General features: G+C 42.5%; 1 protein-coding gene across 2 annotated transcripts; it reads left to right on the top strand.

Moving 5' to 3' along the window:
- Positions 1 to 3612: 3612 nt before the first annotated feature.
- VDAC2 (voltage dependent anion channel 2) lies at positions 3613 to 17204 on the top strand. Of its 2 annotated transcripts, XM_072339600.1 has the most exons (10): positions 3613 to 3753; positions 4161 to 4217; positions 7433 to 7504; positions 8557 to 8606; positions 9729 to 9881; positions 9965 to 10017; positions 10472 to 10699; positions 11586 to 11736; positions 12585 to 12642; positions 13277 to 17204. In XM_072339600.1, the coding sequence occupies exons 2-10, from the start codon at positions 4184 to 4186 to the stop codon at positions 13366 to 13368; spliced, it is 891 nt and encodes a 296-aa protein (XP_072195701.1). In that variant the 5' UTR covers positions 3613 to 3753; positions 4161 to 4183; the 3' UTR covers positions 13369 to 17204. The 2 variants fall into 2 exon arrangements, with proteins under 2 accessions (XP_072195701.1, XP_072195703.1); XM_072339602.1 differs by lacking the exon at positions 4161 to 4217.
- Positions 17205 to 21432: the final 4228 nt, after the last annotated feature.

Raw genomic sequence — 21432 nt, 5'->3', positions numbered from 1 at the left:
TATTAGGAGTATTTTCCAGTGTATAAATCAAACTTTGATCAAAGTTCATTTGCAAATTCAGCCCTAACTAGTATAGATAACAGAATATAGACCCGCAAAAAGTAAGAGTCTTCCATAACATACAGATTATCTGAATGACTAAGTGTAACAGCATGAGGGATATGGTCTAAACAGGAGTCTGACCACCAAAAAACTCCATGCTTCTGTCCTTTTTGTGATTCCAGTCTTATCTGCAGGTATAAAATGGAGGAAGAACCTGAATGAAACACAAGGTCAGGGAATAGAAGCCTTGAGCAGGTACGAAAAGGAGAAACATCATTAACATGGCAGAAATGATCAGTTACTCTCCTATTTACTGCAGGTGAGAACTATTGCACCAATTATTCAAATCTGCTGCTTTACATAACTCATTTAGAAGCACTGGGCTGATCTCAAGTTTCTCAGTGTGTTTTGCCTGCAAATCACCATTTGATTATTTAATTGCCCCTCCCTTTCCAGAAGGTGTTTCCTTCAGGAGAGAAGTCCATTTGTTTACTTGCTTAAGGATGTCAGGAAACCTGGTAGGTTGTAGCTCTAGCAAGCAACAGAAGTTACTATTCTGTTTTATCTTTTAGAGTTCCATATTCCTTGAGTAACCAGTGTTGAAAAAGATAAAAATCCAGAGGAACAGAAACAAACTACAGCAGAAAGAGGGGAAAAAAAGAAGATGGAAAGGAGTTTACGATCAACCAAATGAAAACTTAGAAGATGGAATAAGTACAAGTTCTGTATGTTTCGGTTTTTATTTCAGTACCTTTTTGCACTTTTCCAGCACCTCTTTGCCACCCCTTTTACTGATTGTTTGGGGCTGGGTCAGTATAACTCTGCTCATTTGTTAGAAGAGTGTGTGGTTATCTCTGTAAACCATAAAGAGAACTGAGTTCTAGTTTGCTTTGGGTATAGGACTGTGGGGATCTAGCTTTGGTTATCTAGGTAACTGCAAGGGGTTCTGTGTCTCTGTCAACCTCGCTAGGGCCTGCAAACATTTGCTTCCTTATTGGTTTTCCTAAATTTGCCTTTGGTCTAACCTCTCATCTCTGAAGTCACAGGTTTTCTGCTTGTTCACTGGCATTTCCCTGAGGTTACCTGGGTACCCATCTATATCAGCTTATGTAAATGCGTTGGTTTCTGCATGGGCCTGTTGTTTTATATGTATCTTAGAAGCTGATTTAAGTTATGTTTTTTCCTAACTGTTCAAGCTGAGCTTGGGGAAAAAAAAATAAGCTGCATAAAACTGCTGGAGGAGGGGAATTAGAAGGCACTGAGTTTGTCAGTGTAAAGGATTCTGTTAGCATGGGCCTCAGCTTGTTGTCCCCCTTGGGTCCTAGGGTTTACTAGGGACCTGGTTTGCACAAAGAAAGTAATGTATTAACAAACAAGGTACAGCTAGCCTCTCAGACAATTAATTAACTATTTAGGCAAGGAATGCCTTAACAAACAAAAACAAAACAAATAATTTTTCTGAGGGTCACTCCTTTGGTAGAAAAACAAACACTGTTTTGCTTGTTCTAAATTCAGTTCCTGCTAAATTTAACTATTTCCCACCTATTTTCTGCTGGTTATAATTTTATTGTCTGTGGTGAATGCTATAGGTCAGTTCCTTTTCAGGATGAGTCCTTGTTTATGCAGTTAGGCTTACCTTAAGTTTTCTTTTCCACTGTATTTTTAATCTTTGAAGGCTCGAATTTAGGAGGAAGGACAGATAATGACTGCAGGTTTGACCTAGAAGTAAATATAAACCTCTGATGGAAACTGATGAGCACTATAGCTCTCTTTTTATTGGTTACATACATGTCTTCTTCAAGTAACCATGATTATAATGTATGGATAGACCGCAGGATTTGTATTGAAACTGTATGTTCTTGTAGTATACTTAGGAAATTATTATTATTATTATTTCCAAGTGATACAGTGAAGCACGTGATTCATTGATGTCAGTCATGCATATGCATGGCTGTCCTGGAAAGCAGAGAGTTAATGGCAAGTGGGAGAATGCTGCTGAGAGGTACATAGGAGCGCACTGGTCAGCTTCAACAGAAACCCACTCATTTAGAGCACACACCTGTGTGCTGGGTGCTGAGGGCATGGCCCAGACCCAGGCTTGGGGAAGAGAGGTCCAAAATAATGTTGGTGAATTGCTGTGGCAGCCCCAGAGGCATTCGGTGTGCTGAGGTTCTGTGGCTATGCTGTGTGGTGCAAGGGAGGGTTGTAGGAGAGTGTGGGAAATGGAGACAGGCTCTAACTGCAGAAGCCTGCAGCATTCACTGGGGAGTTTGTGTACTGCGGTCTCAGACAAAATTGTTTCACAAGGCAAGTGATTCAGAACTTCTTCCTTCGGGGTGGGGCAGTAAGGACTTCACTGGATTGCTTAGAATGATAAAGCCAGACCATGACTAATATATATATAAAAAAAACTTCACCCCACCATTCTGATGCAAGTAACTGAAATGCTATTCAGAATGAACTTGTATTGTGAACAATTCATGCCACAGTCTATTTTTAGTTACCCAGACCTCAGTTACAGCGCAGTCAGGCTGGCTGGCTATTGTTTGATCTCTCCATGTGTTTTTCCTTAGTTCATTGATACATAACACCCCCCTGCAGACTGCCAAGCTTTCTTCTTTAGAAATATCAAAATAAAATGCATTAACCTGGTGGGCCCTCAGACGGGGAAGCATTTGGCACAAACAAACAAGACCCCATTGCTTGCCAGCTGACAGAACGAGATGCTGATGGGCAGTTGGACCTTACTGCCAGGATCCCTGCTTTAGTAACAGGGAAAACTGCTGCTGTACCATGTGTTGTGGGAAACCGGTAGTGCTTGTTAACGCGCTTTTCATGTGATTCAAATATAATTTTGAATCGCTTTCACTTTTCTGTCGGGTTCTGGCTATGACTAACTCAGTACAGGAAAGGAGTCTGGGCCTGTGACCGCTTGGGCTGTGGCTGGTGAGCGCCGCCCGGGCTGCCGGAAAGCGATCGCCGCGCTGTCGTCCGGCCGTTCCCGGAGAACGGAATGTAGCGTACAGAGCCGTGAAGGCCGCCGCTCGCCCCGAGCCGCGCTGTGTGCCGGTGTGCGCGGGGCCCTCCCGCGAGCGGAGGCAGAGCGGCAGCGTTACGGGAGCGGAAGTTTCTCAGGTCGTACTTTAGCCAGGCGGGCCGCTCGCAGGGCCTTGGCCCGCTGTACGGGGCTTCCCACGCGAGGGCCGCTCGACTGACGGAGACACCCGAGGCAGCGCTCCGCCCGCCCCGCACCCCGCAGGGCCGCACCCGCTCCGCAGCGGGGCAGTGCCGGACGCGTCGCGGGTTCCAGGCGCGGCCGTTGCCGCCCTCCTCCGCAGGCCCCGCCCACCCACGAGGACCTCTCTCCTCCTCTGGGGCTGCCCGAATTAGCGCCTGCCGGTCCGCACCGCTCCCGCCCGGCTCCGCGGTGAGAGCACGGCGTTCCGCACGGCTGACGGCGTGTGTTCCCGTGCTGGGGGTTGCTCGGGACGGGCGGACGGGCGCGCGGCGCGCTCCGTGGGGACGGGCACCTCTCGGGACGGCCCAGGCTGACCGGGGTCCTGCGGGGCGGCGGCGGGCGGGCGGATCGGTGTCTCCTTCACTTCGCCCTCCAGTGCCAGCGGCTGCAGCAGCGCGGCCTCCTCACGGCGAGACCCGCCCGCGCCCCCGGTCCCGCTCCGCCCGGCCCCGCCGCTCTCCCGCGCTAGCCAGGTGCTGGCCCGGGCCTGGGCTCGTCCCGCGGTGGCAGGGGAGGCGGGTGGGGCGCGAGCGAAGGGCGGTGAGCGGGGCCGGGGACGCGTTCCCCGGAGTCCCGCTGGGGGCGGTCGGGAGGAACGGGGCGGCGGGGGATCGGGAGGGGGTCGGGGCGGTCCGCCGCCCGCGATGGCCTCGGCCGTGCCTGGGCCGCGGTTACATAAGGGGCGGCGGTAGCGGCGGCGGCGGTGGCGGGGGTCAGGCGCGAGGCCCAAGATGGCCGCGCGGAGCGTTCACCTTGCGGCGGCAGCGGGCGCCGCGCGGCCTGCGGCCCGGCCCGTAGCGAGAGGGGCTTCCGCGCTGCTTCGGCTTTCTGAGCACGTAGCGAACCTACGGCTGTTTGACTCTCTCTCCCTTCTCCGTAGAGACTCTGTGCATTGGCCTAGCTATGGCTGCGTCGCCCGCGTGCCAGGCGTCGAGGTGTAAGTAGGGAGTTAGTTACAGCAAGGGTAGTAGTTCTCGTTTAGTAGCGCTGTAAGTGTAAAGGAGGTCAGCGTTAGATCGGATATATTTTTAACGATATTTATCTATTTATTGCTATTTTCAATGATAGGATACAGTTTCACTTTAGTTGTTGCTGCCTTAAAAGTATATACGAGTGTTTATGTATTTTCTCCCTAATTCTGTGCCCTCTAGGCTGATCCTCAATGTCCTGAGGTCTGGAAATGGTTACTGAAGCCACTGGCATACCTTAATTACTAGGTGTGGGGCTCTTTCCAAGTATTGCCTCGAAAGAAAGTTGTGATGTAATACTTGTGACAGCCTTCGCACATCTTGGCGTTTTATTTTCTTTTTGCTTTGGAAGAAAGCATATTTAAATAGCAGATTATTTCTTTTAGGTCTGTATAGAAAGGGGAATAAAAAAGAAAAATCTGGGCAGGATGCTTACCTGATATAAAGTACTTTCTGTGTTCCTGAAATTAGGATATTTGTTATCTACTGTCACAGCAGGCCTGTTATTAAATGGTAGCTTTATTTTAGGTGCTTCTAATTAGTAAGAAGATAAAAAGATGAAAGACACTTCAAAATGTGCTCGAATAAAATTGCTTCTAATCATAGGGATTTGCAAATCTAGTGAATTTATCAACACTGGAAGAAACAGGAATGATATTTTTTAGCCTTTAAAGAGCTTTCTGATGGTGATACCGGCTTACAGGGTGTTTTATGTACCCCCAAATAACTTGTGCTTTTTCTTGTTGTGCCCCTGTCAGTATATGAATTGAAACAGCAATGTGAAGGTCATAAGCTGTTTTAACTTCTTATCAGGAAACCTGGGCCTGTAGGCTGGAGTGGCAGACAAGGATTAGTCAGTTTCCTGCAGTAGGGAGGATGCTTAACTTGGCTAGATAAAAACAGCAGTATCCTTTTATTGCAGTAATTCCACAAATTTAGTTACAAGCACTTAAAAGAATACAATTTTTTAAACTTTAGGGCATTAGTGTAAATCTCTTGTCTGTGATGAATGTCATTAAAGACCAAAGAGAAGTTTATACATACAGTCATATATTTTTTGTATGTAGTAGCCTTTAGCACAGACACGCTTTTTGACACTTCTGAACTAGCAGTAATTATTCTTGTGGAGATGGTAGTTGGACCTACTCAGAGGAAGAGCACATAACTGAAACTTCTCAAAGCCCTTTTAAGCTACTAATGAATTGGACACCGGGGATTTGGAGTGAGAGAAGACCAGACATTTTCTTGAAGTTTTGTCCTGCTTCTGTTACTTTTTATTGAATAAATAATAGAAACCATTTTGTCTCATCACTGGGGCTCACATCTGTTTCTGCTATTGAATCATCTTTTCTTTAGGCTTTTATTATTATTTATTTTCTTAAGAATTTACTCCTTGCAGGAACGGATTTGTTTTATACTCTTCAGCAAGTGCAGGATAGATTCCTTTACTGACTTCTGTGTAGGGCTTAGCGTTTCTTGCTGAAGAGGTTCTTGGTTTTTCTTTCAAACTAAGCTAAGCCTGGATGATTTTGTGATGATGCAGTTGAAGTTTTCCTTTTAGGCTTTAGGAAGATGGAGAGAGGCACCTGGAAAAACTGCAGTAGATTATAGGAAACTAATGTTAAGGCATGAGACTTTTTTTGTACAATAAATGTTTTTAAAATAGTAGTAGTTCATACAGTTAGGCTGTATGTAAGCAGTGTATATTTTTTGTGGACGCTGTAGTTAAGCAGTCTGCTTTAGTGAAATGGTGCCCTCGGAAATAATTCTGGGACAGGTGTTTTCAGGCAAGTTTTCTTGTTTTGTTGGTAAGGCCAGAAAACAGACTTTTAATTAAAGATGGGGGAGTGCTGGGGGGGAAGAGCCTGCTTTGATCCCATGTGACTAATATACTTAACTTGTAGAGATCTGCAGGAGGTGAATAATTCTATAATCAGATGATGATAATTGAAATCTGGTTAAAAGTCCTTTATAAGAATGGAAAGTGCGTTCAGTTGAAAATGAATATGCAAGAGTATGATCTTTGTTTTAGATTCTGAAGGTGTTTTTCTGTTTGAAGCAAAACCCACAGAGGAACGAGATAGTGAATTATGTTCATCTGTCTTCCAGAAAAGCACACCTGACCAATTAATTTTAAAATAAGATTTTTAAATTTTTGTTTAGGCAATTTTTAAAGGAAGGATTTTTGATTATTTAGGCTTTTTATGATGCTTTCCTAGCTAGTGTTAGTGTTTTCCCTTTTGTTTTTGTGACCATTTTGGGGAAATCAACTCTGAAATATGTTCTGTTTTCTGAATTTTAAAACTTCAGAATAGGCTGCCTCTGATAGGGGCCTTTTACTATTGAAATAGAAGGATAGTAGTCATCAAAGGAAGGTATGGATGGAGAGTTATCCTCTCAGGGAGGAGGAGCATCGTGCAGATCTGTGTGGGACCTTAGACTGGCATCCAGCAGGCCAAGGAAGCTGGGTCAGATCTGGACGTGAATGACAGGTTCTTGAACACTGAGTTTGCCAGAAGCTCTGTCTGAGAAGAGCTCTCCTTAGAAGTCCATTTCCCTTTCTCACTTGTATGACTTGCTAAGCTAACAAGCTCACCCTCCCCACCCTTGCCCCGGGACTTAAACTCTTGCCCTGCGTAGGAGGAAAGATCTTCATCTGAATAATTGCTGGTTAACAGCCTTTGAAGATCCTTTCCAAATCTTATCTTTACCATTTTAAATATTGGGGAAGTGATGTTGCAAAACAAATACACACACTTTCACATTTTGAAAATGAAACATTATGGGTCTTCTCAGATAACTTCCATAAGCACCTGACTTTGTAAAACATCTACCAGTGTTGCAGCTTTCCATATTTCTCGCTCCATGGTTTTCAGTGAGCTTTCGGTTGGTCTGTGATAATTACAGATGTAAGGAATAAATCTATTTAAAAAGCAAAGATTTCTCTGGTGGCCTCTTGACACTAAGTGGGCTACCTGAGCCAGGAAAATGTTCAGTGTTTACAACGATTATCAGAAAATCTGTAGATTTTTCACAACATAATGTAATTGTTTGAACTGTCTGTCATCTGGTAAATGCCCTGATGTATGAATCTGCCTTAAAGAACACCGATAACTGTTGTGGTAGCATTTTTGTATGTGTGCGTAGTAAAAGATAGAATTGTAATTACACCATTACCTTTCAGCTCCAATGGCGATTCCTCCATCATATGCAGACCTTGGCAAATCTGCCAGAGATGTCTTCAATAAAGGATATGGTGAGTCAATATATTGTATTGAGTGTGCTGCAGCAATTAATTGACTTAGTTTAGCATGTATGTGGAGTTCAGTGAGTGATCAAATGCCTGTGCTTCTGGGAAGGGAGGAGAGTATGTTTCATTTAAAACATTTCTATCAGCTAATGAGGCAGTGTAGGCTTTTTTGTGAGCTATTTTGATATGAGGTCTGTTAAACCTTACTGCATTAATCCCATTAATGTTAAGGAAAGAGCTGTGGCAGTGTGCGAGGTTAGAAGCATCCACTGTTACACAGTTTAGGACTATATTTGCACTTCCTTTATGGATCTTTGTGCCAAAGCTTTTATTGATACACAACGGCATATATATCAATGTAACTTTAGTGTGATTTTGTTGCTGGGGTGTTTTCTTTTTTGGAACAGCAAGAGGAAAGAGTAGCCTGAATTCTCTGAAGTTTTTAAGTAGGCAGTTATGTAGTTTAAAAATAAACAAGCGCTTAGTTGCAGTGCTGTTTATTTCAGGTCTTTGGGAATTAATGCAGGAGCTCATTCACCAAGGTTATCACTCAAGTTGGAGTGTAAGAAAATGAAATTATTCTCCCATAGTCCTTCTTATGTTCTGGTGGCTGTGTATTTCCCAGTGACTCCCCATTCAGACTTTTCTTTGAGATCTTAGTGCTGACCTGACGATGTAATGCAATAGGGTTGTTCTTTAAATGGCATTGAGTACAGAGTAGGTGCCGTCCAGGGAACAAGAGAATGTACTCTGTCTGTCACTAAGTTTACTCTTGGAAGCCATATTTTGTTAGTAATAAGTACCATATACAATAGAGAGGCTATTCCTTGCTAATTCTTTAGTGATGACAGACAGAACTCCTAATTTGTTCTTAGGATGACCTCTACTGCTTTAGCATTTGAAATTTGAGCTTAACAGAAGTCAGCCTACACTAGGTTTTTTATGTGTATGCTTGTATGTGTATATATACATGCACATGTTAGAAAACCAGCACCATGGAAAATCTGCATAGTCTTAGTTAAAGCTTAACTTTTAAAATGTAACTTCTGTTTATTAAGGGTTTGGGTTGGTGAAACTGGATGTGAAGACAAAATCTGCAAGTGGAGTGGTGAGTTTAAATACTTTTTCATTGTATTTCTGGGGCCTGAATGCTTGTTTAATTATATGTGAGCGCTTTCCAGATACCAACAGGTAGCTTGTAGGTTATATTAATGAAAATTTCAGAAGCACCTAAAGCTCTGACTTCACTCTGAATATAATGCCACTATTACAAATAGTACAAAAAACAACAAAAAAGCTGTCTTTGTAAAATAAAAAGGTTTCTTAGCTGTCCCTCATGATAAGCCTAAACAAGTATTTGACGCATTTTTGCTGTTAGCATGCAACTTTGTTTCCGTAAATTTTTGACATCTTACTCCATGTGTGAAGTAGTTGGTAGTGAAACAGCACTGTGCATTTCCTTTAAGAGGTATTTAAATGCTGTTATGTTCCATGATAAATATCTTGGTAATGTAAGCAGTACCTCCTGCAACTTTCATCTGTTTCTATAGCAGACTTTGCAAGATGTAAAGGTAGATTTTGCCCCCCAAGAGCAGGAAGTTTTAACTGTGTAACTGGCTGTATAAATTCAAGGTGTGTGGGTTTTGTGCTATTTCTTTGTAGAAGCCTGTGTTCCAGCAGAAACACTGTTTGCAAGGGCCCTATTATAGGTGTAGTCTTTCTTCCATTTGTTTCTGTCAAAGTCTGGTGGTTATCCTGCTAAAACTTGCTGCAAAATTCAAGCTCTTGTGTGAATCCCATTTCAGTTACAACACCTCCTTCCCAGGAGGAGAATGTGCATAAGCTTATATTAAAGACTCCTGGTTTGGTTTGATTTTTCTTTTTTCCCTGCCCTCAAGAGTACCAGACTTTACCTTATTTCAGAAAGCTTTTTTCTTTTTTTTTTAGAAGAATGTTTATGGTAACAACTATATTGCTTTTGATTGCATTATAAACCTCTATTTTGTAATAGCAGTACACGCCACATTTGAGATGGAGGGTGAGAAGGGAGAAGTCTGTAATGTGGATGTGAGTCATCTGGTTCTTCTAATCCATGTTACATTGCTGTCCCCTGAATTATCTGATGTTATATAGAACAAAATCTTCAGTGAAGAAAGGTCTTTTCTGTCACTTTGTAAGGCTTTCAGGATCCCATGTTTATTTAGTATAACACAGTCACTGTCCTTTCTAGGAATTCACAACATCTGGTTCATCGAACACAGACACTGGAAAAGTGAATGGAAGCTTGGAGACCAAATACAAGTGGGCTGAGTATGGGCTGACTTTCACAGAAAAATGGAACACAGATAACACTCTGGGAACAGAAATTGCAATTGAAGATCAGGTAATAGATTAGCTGAGTATTCCTTTCTTTTACTTAACTAGCAGGACTGAATTTATAGCTTTATTTTCTCATCCTTCAATTAGATTGCCAAAGGCTTGAAGTTGACGTTTGATACAACTTTCTCACCAAATACAGGGTAAGATTTTTTTTTTGCCTTTTTACCTTGTGTATCATGCTACACATGTGGTTGGTAAATGTTCCATCTGGTGCGTCAAATCAGCGGATGTTTGTTATTGGTCCAAATTAGCAAACCCCCATGCTAAAGACTTCTGCTTTTCCACACTGGATCTTATTCTAGGGCTTAGTATTGGACACTTCAACTGTCTGTATCTCTTAATTTCTGAGACAGAAGTATTTAGTTGGACTATTGCAGGAGGTGTGAATATGTTTCTACCTTCATCACAACACATCTTTGTATGATTTTTTTTTTTTAATTTATTTTTTTTTTTATAGTTTGAGTTACCTGTGCTTTGGGTCAGTCTTTTGGATATATATGCATGGCATTTGGGTGCGTTCTGTTGAGGCATGGCGCTCAAATTTGTCTTCTCATTGAGAATGATCAAACTGTCTTAACTGTTTCTCTGTTTCAGAAAGAAAAGTGGTAAAATTAAGTCAGCATATAAACGTGAATGCATAAACCTAGGTTGTGATGTTGACTTTGATTTTGCTGGGCCTGCAATCCATGGGTCAGCTGTCTTTGGTTACGAAGGATGGCTAGCGGGCTATCAAATGACTTTTGATAGTGCCAAATCAAAATTGACAAGGAATAACTTCTCTGTGGGTTACAAGACTGGAGACTTCCAACTTCACACCAACGTGTAAGTACTGGTAATTGTGTCCTGTTCTACAAAAGCAGGTTTTTTTTTCTGCCTTCCTTCTGTATACATGTTTAAACTACCAAGATGTGCTTGCAAGGCACATCAGCAGCATGCGTTTTTGTAATATCAAACTTTGTAAATAAATAATACTCTGTCTCTTTTTCAAAATGCTGAATACACTAAATAATGACTTGTTAAGATTTACATGCTACCGTTTACCAGATACTTGGAAGCTTGATAGGTTTGTTATGCAGCGCTGGTTGAAAGACTTTATTCAGCTTTTCCCATGTGTTGAGCTGTATCTGACTAATTTAGGAGGCAGTCCATTTGTTAGAGGTAGCAATTAGTGCTGCACAATTTAAGTGGGCCAGAAGCAATTTCTGGAGCAAAAATAGTTCTGCTTTTAGACATTTTGAGTAGGTTCATTTTCCTGTATTGATGGGATGAGTGCGTAAAATGCCTAGAGTACAACTGAAGTGTGAATGAATTGAAGATAATTCTGAACTTCATTCAAATAGCTGTAGTTAGAGACTTTGGGTGTTCATTAGAGCAAGCTGACTAAAATCTGAAGAACATGATACTTCACTCTACTCTAATACATTGTTTTAGTATGTTTGTTTAGGGCATAGCTTGATTTTGTGTTGGACTTTCTTTTGAACGGGGATTGTTCTGTCTGGTTTTGTGGAAGTTGAAATGGGGAAAGCGACAAAGCATGATATCAGAATCCAGTTTCATTTTGAAGCTTTTTTCATCTTCCTTTATCCAATCTAAAAGTGGGAAACAAACTTTCTAAATTCTTACTTAACTAGAAATTTGAACTGCTTCTTTAAAAAAAAAAAAAGAGAGATTATGTAGATGTAAGAAGTTGAATTTTTCATCTATGCAGCAATGATGGTTCGGAATTTGGCGGTTCAATTTACCAGAAAGTGAGTGACAAGCTTGAAACTGCCGTAAACCTGGCATGGACAGCTGGTAGCAACAGCACTCGCTTTGGAATTGCAGCTAAATACAAGTTGGATTCCACCGCTTCTATCTCTGTAAGTATAGTTCTGACAAAAAGGGTTATACTAAACCAAGCTGCTTTTCAGTTTCTGAGCATGTGTGTTAGTACAAAAGAAGATGACTAATCAAAAAGTCTTGCAAGAGCTAGTCTTGGAATCCAAGCAGTTATTAATAAAACAAGTAGTATTTAAATGTTGCCTACAGTGAAGTTTGTTATATAATCTGGCTCAAATGTTGTATTACTATACAGAACTACACATATTTGTATAATAAAAGCAAAAACCCTTTCATGTCTGATTCTGTAAGATTACAGATTAAAAAAAACCACATTTTTTTGGAAACATTCTAGTTCTCATAGTAAGAACTGTAAGAGATGCTGGTTGAAATCCATACTGCAGGAAAATTTTGTTATAAAGCTAGAATTTAACTTAAAATTATTCCAATAGTCCACAGAGAAGGTGATGCAAAATGTGGGGAAAAACGTTTTGCACGTCGTTGTTATGTTGATACTCTGAAATGTCTACTACTTGTTTGATTGGATATGCAAAATATGGATTATTTTCTAATAATATAAATATAGAGGATTTTTTCCAAAGTGGATTGTTTTGGGCAACTGGTGATGAGTTGCTGTGCTCTCAAAAGAATGGAGAGAAGTTCACCAGCCAAACTACGTTCCATTAACAATTAGTTCTCCCTGCCTCTGCAATCCTGTCTGCACTTAAATGGATTTATATTCTTGGGCAAAGGCATAGCTAGGAAGACAGTCTAGAAGCACAGAGATAATGAAAGAACACGTAGCATGTTGCTAACTCCTAATTATAACCAAGAACTCTCCAATTAAAACATTTCAATTGCTTTTGTGTTTTTATTTATTTTTTTCCAGGCAAAAGTGAACAACTCTAGTCTAGTTGGAGTGGGTTACACCCAGACCCTGAGGCCAGGTAAGGGCTTTCACATCCATACCTTTCATGCATGACACAAACACTTAAGTTCAGTGTATTTATATGCAACTATTTTGAGTTTTCAGAATAATTTCGTCTTGAAGGCAAAGTAGATACTTGACATTAAGTTCTGTTGCACAAAGCACCTTTAAGTAAGACTAATTATGCTGTGTCTAATGATATTTCTGCATCGTATTCCTCGTTGGTTTGCTTAACAGCTGACTGTCATGTTTGATAGCTTACCTTTGAACTTGTTCTGTTTAAACACACAAACACCTGTTAATGCTATATCACTGTTGGTTAGTTCTCTGTCTAAAAACCAATAAAAATCACAGTTGCATTCCCTCCCAAATCTGTCTTTCTGTGCATAGTTTTCCTTCTTAATGCACACCTTCAGGTAGGAAAGTTATCAAATGAATTCTTTGGATATCCAGCTTATAAAATGGTATTTTAAACAAGTGTCTAGTTTGTTGGGTCCGCATAACTAGCTTTCTGTAGATTTCATATGTAAATGAATGTAGGTAACCTTGGAGCAAAGTAATAAGATATAACTGAGATTTGTAATGACTGACGTTGAGTTGCGTGAAAGTTATTCTGCTAACCTGTTGTAAACATAATCTTTTACATTTTACAGGTGTGAAGCTTACTTTGTCTGCCCTGATAGATGGAAAGAGCATCAATGCTGGTGGCCATAAACTTGGTCTTGGCCTGGAATTGGAGGCTTAAAAAGGTGAAGAAACTGCTGCAGAGAAGGGATATCAGAAGAATTTGGCCTTAAAATGTATTTCCAATGTGACCAGCAGGCTTTTTCCCAAAAAGAATACAAGAGCTGTATTTGTATTTAGACAGTTACTTGTTAGCTGGTTTCTAGTTAAATTGGTTACCCGTCTAGTTACAAGTCTGCACTAGCGCAGTCACTTAAACATTATTTAAATGTATTTAACTGTTCAATGCGCTACCCACAAATAATGAAATAGACATCTGAGAAAACTGTACAATTGTGTGCATGTTTGTTTTATGTTCCTTTTAACGTTCGATATTGCTGTTGAATGAAAAACGGATCAGTGGATATCTTGAAATGAGGTCAACAGTTTTGTCAAATCACCTTAAGTAGAAATACATTTGGTATCCCAAGATGACTCAAATTATGAATAAAACAAGTACACACATACCTATGCCTCAGATATTTTAAGAGTTTAGATAATAGGGTAGTGCTCAGTTAAGTTCTAACTAATGCTAACACAAGATGTAGTGCTCTGTATCTTTGTGCAATTAAGGACTCACCTCACCCATGACAGTGCTGAAAATAGCTGGTTTTCACTGAACAGTTAGGATTCCTCAAGCAAGTCGTGTATTTGGTTTTGTTATGTTTTTGTTCAGGTAAGGTAAGATCTGTCATATCACGATGGCTTAAGTCCCTTTTGTTTCGTGGGCAAGATTTACCACATTTCTAGCTGGCCTGCTCATGTAAAGAGTGCAGTGATTTCCATGCCGTGTTGAGGCACTTAAAAACTGCTCCTTGATGCTTTTACACAAGGGAAGAGGGGGAAGAAATCCCACAAACACTTACTTGCTAATATTTGTATGAAGTGAGACTTCACAGCCGCAACTGAATGTAATGGTACAACAGCCTGCTTAGCCCAAATACTGTGAGAGGTTTCTGCTTAAACTGAATAAAATAAAGGCTTAATTTTAAGTGGAAATGGAAGAAAATATATCCAATTTTGCTTTCTCATTGACAGATGAATATTGGCAAATTTGTTAAGAAATGTGAAATAGTAGAAGAACTCAAATTTTCTGGAGTAGGATTAAGGCTTTTGAAGAGATTGGAGAATATGTCCTACAAGGAGAGACTGAAGGAACTGCAGCTGTTTAATCTGGGGAAGAGGAGGCTGAGGGGGGGACCTTACTGCGCTCTTCTTCTTGCTTACAGCAAGAGCGGGGTTGGTCTCTTGTCATTGGTTTCAAGTGACAGGACGAGGGGAAATGGCCTCAAGTTGTGCCAGGATAAGTTCAGGTTGGATATCAGAAGAAACTTCTTTATGGGAAAGGTGATTAAGCACTGGAATAGGCTTTTCAGGGAGGTGGTTGAGTCACCATCCCTGGGTGTGTTAAAAAACCATTTGGATGTGGTGCTCAGGGCTGTGATTTAGCGGAGAGTTGTTAGAGTTAGGGTAGTATGGTTAGGTTGTGGTTGGACTTGATCGTTAAGGACTTTCCAATCTGAGTGATTCTGTGATTCTAAGAGATGGTAGCGTGAGGAACAAATCTCTTAAGATTGCGCTCCTAAGGCCAAGCATAGCTACCTGTGAATGTTTTAAATGTGGAATCTTTTACATTCATGCAGCTCTTTTTAAGAGGAAGAATTTATTATTTTCAGTGGAGTGCCTTGGGTCTGGTTCTTGTATCTCATAGCTGGGATGGGTGTGTGTCTTTACTTGATCTTGCAGCCTTTAGTTCACAGCAACTTTGTTTGTAGGGAAGGGGGCTGCTTTATCAGGAAGTTCTGTCTATGTCTTGCAAACTGGTTCATGTAGTCTTATCTAAAAGTCTTAATGATTTATTTGAGATTTTGTCCCATCCTGCATTGTTGCTCTCATATTGAATTCTTAAGTGCACCAGTAAACTGCCCGTGTTCAGCCTTCAGCTATGGAATTGTTAAGCCACCTTTTTCGTGTAAGCTCTGCTCTACCTTCTGAGAAGACTGTCATCTCAGCCTTATGAACGGGCTTTGTGTGGTGTCTTTGACCAGTTCTGTCACCTGAAGAAAGTTCAGCTGTGTGGGTCACTTTGGAATAGCTTTGGCGCCCAGTCAAAATGTCCTTTTAGGATTATTTCCATCACTTAGTGATGCAAGAAGCAGCACTTAAGATGGAATTTGTTACTCTGTTGCATGCAAGCATTTGTAAACTGGTAGTTTGAAGCATTTATATATGCTAGCGCTTTTAAAACTAGAGACTCTGTGGCTGGACAATTGCACTTTAGTCCAGATTCTCTTCAGTGTTGTACAGTGCCTCCAGGCTAGTCCTGGAAAAAAAATAACGCTGTGTGCCTGCATATATGAACTGGCTGTAGCACTTGGGCAGATTAAGGACTGTTTTGCTTATGAGCAAAGCCTTGTTTGCGTCGTTAAAGCAGCATTGCTACAGCACTAAAGCTGCTCTCTGCATTGTTTTGATAGGGCTTTTAGTGGTCTGGCACCTGGTCTTGCAGGAGCCAACTACCTTGGTCCTTTTCTTTACCATCTGTTTACCTCTAGTTGTCTTTCTCAAGGTTGTATAGTAGGTAAGTGAAATAAAAGCAGCTACATCAGGGTTTCTTTTTAGCTCATCTACAAATTTGTGATGGCATTTTATTCCGTTGTCAGTTAAAGTGGACAAGTCCTTAGCCTTTAAACCTTAAACAGTTCTCTGTTGCAATGCTGATAGGCTGTGGATAAAGTACAAGTAAGTAATATAGCAGTCAATTGGAAATGTCATAAGTCGCCACCTTAAGTAAGCAGAAGTTCAGTGTCTTATTTATAGACATCTCTCGAGTAGAGCTTATAAAAGGCTTTCAAACTTTCTTTCCAGGTGTGCTGCAGAAGCTAGCGACATACCTGGAGTTGTGTGGTGAGGACTGTTGGTAGTGTTAATAGCTCCCTTTCGTTAGAAAATGTATAAAGCCTTAATGATAATTTTCAGCACTAGCCAGCCTTTCCTCACTGATCGTTCTGAACAAAATAAAGATGCTGAGCTACTTAGTGATCTGAGTGTGGTTGTGCATACGTAGTGATGAACTGCAGCACTACATTCCTACCTGGTGCAGATGGAATAGGGGTTATCTGTGTGCATACTGCAAGGAAGCTTAATAGTACTTCCTTAAGTGCAACTTTGCATATGATGCCGATCGCCTCCCTTTATCTTGTGAGTTACTGGGTGACTCAAACATGAGTTGTTATGCTGTAGAAATTCTCCAGGTCTCATGAACTGACTCATAGTTCAGCTTGGCGTGCTGTATTCTGAAATCTGCCTTGTGTGCACTGGAGTCTTCAGAAATCAAGAGACTTGTCTGGAGCTATTTTGGGCGTGGAAGCCTTTCGCACTCAGCGCTGGGGCACAGGCTTGTAACTTTCCCTTGGGCGTTGCTGGGATACCGCCAGGTAGCACTGGAGCATACGTGCTGCCCTCTGCCGTCCCGTTCTTGTGCTGGGTTTGCTGCTAGCAGTGCTCTCTAGTGGGCACGGAGCTACTGCGTTTGAATCTTTGGCAGAGGTGCTTCTACAGTAAGTAGAACTGCGCAGATATTACCGTCCATGTGCAAATGATTCCGAGGTCCTTGCTTCCTTAACAGTGAAGGCAGGAAGAACTCTGCAAGGTAAGCCGCTAACTAACATAAATCCTAACAGCACATACAAATGTTTCACTGCCAAAAAAGGAAAGCCCAGAGAACAGTCTGTCTGGATTCATACGTGACATGGAAGGGCTGTGTTTGTTGCAAGCTGTACTAATGTGCTGCTCAGCCTCCCTTTGCCATGGAATAGCTTTGTTCCTGATCTGGAATGGAAATAAAAACTCATATCAGTTCCTGTAGTGTGTACGTTGCATTTTAGTGACGCTTCTCATTACAGAGCTCTCCTGGACCTGACTTGTGATTACCAATCTTTCCATGTGCTGTGGGGTCAAATAGAAAGCAATAAGCAGCTTATTTGTTTATTTAGCCCGATGATGCACTTAGTTTTTGCTTCAGCTATGATTATTATACTGATACTCATGTAAAGAGAGGCAAAACTGACATGCACAGTAATTTCTGAGAAAAGCAATACGTGATTAAAGTCTAAAATATTACTAAGAATGTGGGGTGTCACAGAGTTGGTTACAGCCTGCACTTCATCTTACACTCCCGTTTAACTACTAGTGTTGGGGGAAGTGCTGACAGTGTTAAAGGTGGCAAGCAAGAGTTTTGTTCAGAGCCAAATATTTGACCTTTTGTGTAGAAATGCGTGCTATAATAGAGTTTTCTGCTGAGAAGCTTGCAGTAAGCTCCTGCTGGTTATCAGTAGTAGCACAGGCACCAGAAATCTGTCAACAGTCTGTGGGTGCTGTCAGAAAACGCTTTGTCCTGGGTCCACAGGGGAAGGCCCTGATGCGAAACTAACAGCTCTGCCCTATTGAACTCCACGTTGTTAGTGACTGTGAATCTTCTGTGTTTACTTATATTCCTAGGAGCATTAAAACATGAATGGGTACTACCAAATCTTACTAACCTTGTTTGCTGCGCTCCCTGGAATGCCTTTGGGTGTGCTGTATGAGTCACAGCTACCTGTGCTCTATATAACCACAGCCCATATGGGTAGGGGAGCACAAGGAGCAGCTCACAAGGAAGTAGCGAATGTTGATGTTGGGGAGGGGTATTTTTTTTTTCTGCAGGCATGAGACCGGGATCTTTTCTCCCGCGGCTGCTGAGGCGGCGTAGTTACAGCTGCAGCGACCCGGCCATAGGAGCTGCGGTGCGCCGCTGCTCCCGGAGCGCAGGCAGGTGGCAGCAGCGCGGTGACGCGTGGCCCGTGCGTCTGCTCTGCCACCTGGCGGCCGCTGCCTGCCTCGTTCGTCAGTCTGGGGAAGGTCATAAAACCAGACGGAGCTGCTTTCGTTGCTGTTTCTTACACACAGTGGGGAGTCCCGGGGCAGAGGTGGAGCAGGTGACTGAATGCCGCATAGAGGACAGCAGCTAAACCTGCCCATTCTAGCACAGGATAAGCTGTTTTAGCGTGACTGTGATTTCTCAGTTTTGTAATGTTTTTGTGATGGTGCTGTGACAGGTGTTTTAACCAGTCCTGTAAGTTACAGCTGATCACGAGGGTCACCTGATGCCTTTATTGCTTCTCTAACTGACAGCAGGTGCTTCTGGGATGGACAGATTGGTTGTGGGCTGTTGATTGCTGTACCTGTGTCTTCCTTTAGTGGGACTGGCTCTGTCTGGTGCACCTGTAGGGGAGATGAGGGGTTCTTCCTGCCAGAAGACAGCACCAGGTGTTTGGGGAATCAATGTTTTATGGAAAATACTGAAGTAAACCACAGTTCATAAGCAACGAATTCAGTTGCTGCTGCTTAGCCTGACTGCAGGCCTCTGACTGCAGCGGGAGTCAGTCAAAACAATTTGTTCCTGCTGTAGCTGTCGTGGTGCAATTTCCTTTTCTGGAGATGAGACCAAACACAAGATGGAAGGAAAAGATGCTAAAGCATAGAAAAGTGCTTGCAGCTTCTGCTGGTGAGCTTGGCTCCCTGATTTCCTCCACTTCTGTTGGAGAACCACGATCACAGCATGAGGCAGCCTGGGCACCTAGCCAGCAGTTATCTAGAGCTGCCTAAAGTGAGATGATGCCCTATTTGGAGGTTCTCCGCACCTCAACCTGAAGAAAATAAGGTAAGCATTAATTAAGTCAGGAAGAAGCAAATCAGAGGTATAGTATGGAAACTCTTGATCAATATGCGTATAAAGCACGTTTGTAATTGAAGTGGTGAAAATTAAGATTGCTTATGCATATTTAATTAGTCTTTTGTGAACTTCCAGTCCTTAGCTTTGCAGCCTTAACCATGTGTGTTTAATGCAGTTTGTGGGGTGACCATGAGAGCTCAGTGAACAAACTCTGGCTGCATGTGCTTGGTTCTCATTAAGGTTGTACTGTAGTCTGTGGCTGGAGGTTTAAATTCACCCTTGGAGTTATGCTTGTGCTAAAGGGCATGTTGGCAAAGCTGTCATGTAAGTGACTGTGCTGTAAATTAAGGAAGGAAATCACGGTGGTATCCATACAAGAAACCATAGCCTGGGGAGAAAGAGAGGAGAGAGAAGTTCTTGATGGTACCTGGGCTACTTTCACTTTACACAGGAGTTAAGTGTGGGCCCCAGATCTCCGTTTTGATCAAATGCACCTGTACTTTTGTCTCCTTCAAGTTTGTCTTCTTCAACAAGTCCACTTGGTGTCCTAGCTAAGCCCACTGCAGCCAAGGCTGGACAGGGATTTTCTCTCTAGCAATCAAGTCTATCAGATAAGGCTTGGTACTACATGACCCTCACAGGGGTTGGGGGATGTAGATTTGGAATCGCAGCCTGGGCTCTCAGCAGGGCACTCCTCTGGCTCTGGCCTGTTTGTTCCTGAGATGAGGAATGGCTTGGTGCATGCACTGGCTGCAGGCAGGCCCAGTGGCACAGCAAGGATGGCTCTGTGTGTTTGTAGAATCATAGAACTGTTAAGGCTGGAAAGACCACTGGTGTCACCTGGTCCAACCATCAGCCTGTGACCACCCTATGCCATGTCCCTCAGTATCACATCTGCCCTTTTCTTGAAACCTCCAGGGACAGTAACTCCACCACCTCCCTGGGCAGCCCATTCTGGTTCCTGACCACTCCAACCTGAACTCCCCTGACACAACTTGAGGCCATTTCTCCATGTTGCATTGCTGTTACCTGGAAGATGAGGCCAACCCCCAACTTGCCTCATCCTCTCTTCAGGTAGTTGTAGAGAGTGATAAGGTGTCCTCTGAGTCTCCTCCTTTGCAGACTGAACAATCCATTCCCTCAGCCACTCTTCATAAATCTTGTGCAACAAACCTTTCGCAGCTTTGTTGCCTTTCTCTGGACGTGCTCCAGGGTTTTGATGTCTTTCTTGTAGTGAGGGGCTGGGGGAAAAAACTGCTGCTTTTTGTTCATGAATCATATTGTTGAGGGTTTGACCTAGTGAGCGTGGTTTTGTCATTGCATTCTGGTTGAGAATTAATGCTGTCCTGTGCTGGGGATGTTTCTGAGGCTCACTAGAAGTCTGCCTACTTCAGCTGTTCAAAGGAAACAGAGGAAGGCCCTGTGATTTCTTTCAAGCTGTATTAATCTCTTTGATATAATGCATATGACAGCACAGTAGTTGCACAATTAACTGTGTCTTTCTGCTTTGGAATGACCCCACTAATTACTCTTCGTTGAGAAGATGGATTAAGTAGCTTGGGAGAGTGTTTTATAGCAGCTGACATTTAGGTGGCTGGAGGACGTGGAAGGTGACTGTGGGTGGAGATGGCACACCAGTGCCTGCTGACAGGAGGCTGAGGGACTGTGGGTGGAGGCCCCTTGCCCACCTCTGCACATGGGGCTGGAGGCAGATGCAGTCCTCGTGCAGGGTGGTGAGGAGATGCTGCTGCTGCCTTTGTGCAGCTGTTGTGGCCTTGTGTGGAGTCTGTTCCAGAGTAAGCAATAATGGTCTTAAAAAAAATCACCAGTTTGGATTGGTCTGTCTGTATATTCTTTTAAGTGAATCCACTTTTAACTCTAAGCCACCCCAAGGAGATGTATTTTTTGTTAACTTTTAAAAGTAAACTTCTGATGTTTACTTCCTAAAAAAAAAAAAAAAAAAAAAAGCATTTCAAATTGTAAACTTGTATCATGAACAAGTGTGAGGTTCCTTATGCGCATCTCCACGTAAGTCTTTTTTATTTACATTTGTAAGAACATATTTTAACAGGTTTCTATTCACTTGGTCTTCAAGAAATCTGTCTGGATTTGTTCTTAGTTGTTGGTGGATGGGTTTTTTCATGTTCTCTGCTGGAGGTTTTTGCTGTCTCTTGGGATTCTGCTACAGGCCAGCAGTCCCTGAGATAACAGCTGGAGTTCTGTGTCCAGTTCTGGGCTCTCCAGTTCAGGAAAGATGGAGATCTTGTAGAGAGAGTCCAGTGAAGGTTTAGAAAGATGATCAGGGGCCTGGAGCATCTCCCATGGTAGGAAAGGCAGAGAAACCTGGTGCTGTTTAGCTTGAAGAAGACCGAA

The sequence above is a fragment of the Excalfactoria chinensis genome, chromosome 6, assembly GCF_039878825.1.
Source record: "Excalfactoria chinensis isolate bCotChi1 chromosome 6, bCotChi1.hap2, whole genome shotgun sequence".
NCBI lineage: Eukaryota > Metazoa > Chordata > Aves > Galliformes > Phasianidae > Excalfactoria > Excalfactoria chinensis.
Note: the sequence above shows the minus strand (reverse complement) of the source record. Positions and strands in the feature narration are given on the sequence as shown.

Bases quoted from the DNA above. Each gene is read 5' to 3' on its own strand.
- VDAC2 (XM_072339600.1), top strand. From the start codon at position 4,184: ATGGCTGCGTCGCCCGCGTGCCAGGCGTCGAGGT. The intron at 4,218-7,432 runs GTAAGTAGGGAG...ATTACCTTTCAG, and splicing joins CGCGTGCCAGGCGTCGAGGT to CTCCAATGGCGATTCCTCCA. The intron at 12,643-13,276 runs GTAAGGGCTTTC...TACATTTTACAG, and splicing joins CACCCAGACCCTGAGGCCAG to GTGTGAAGCTTACTTTGTCT.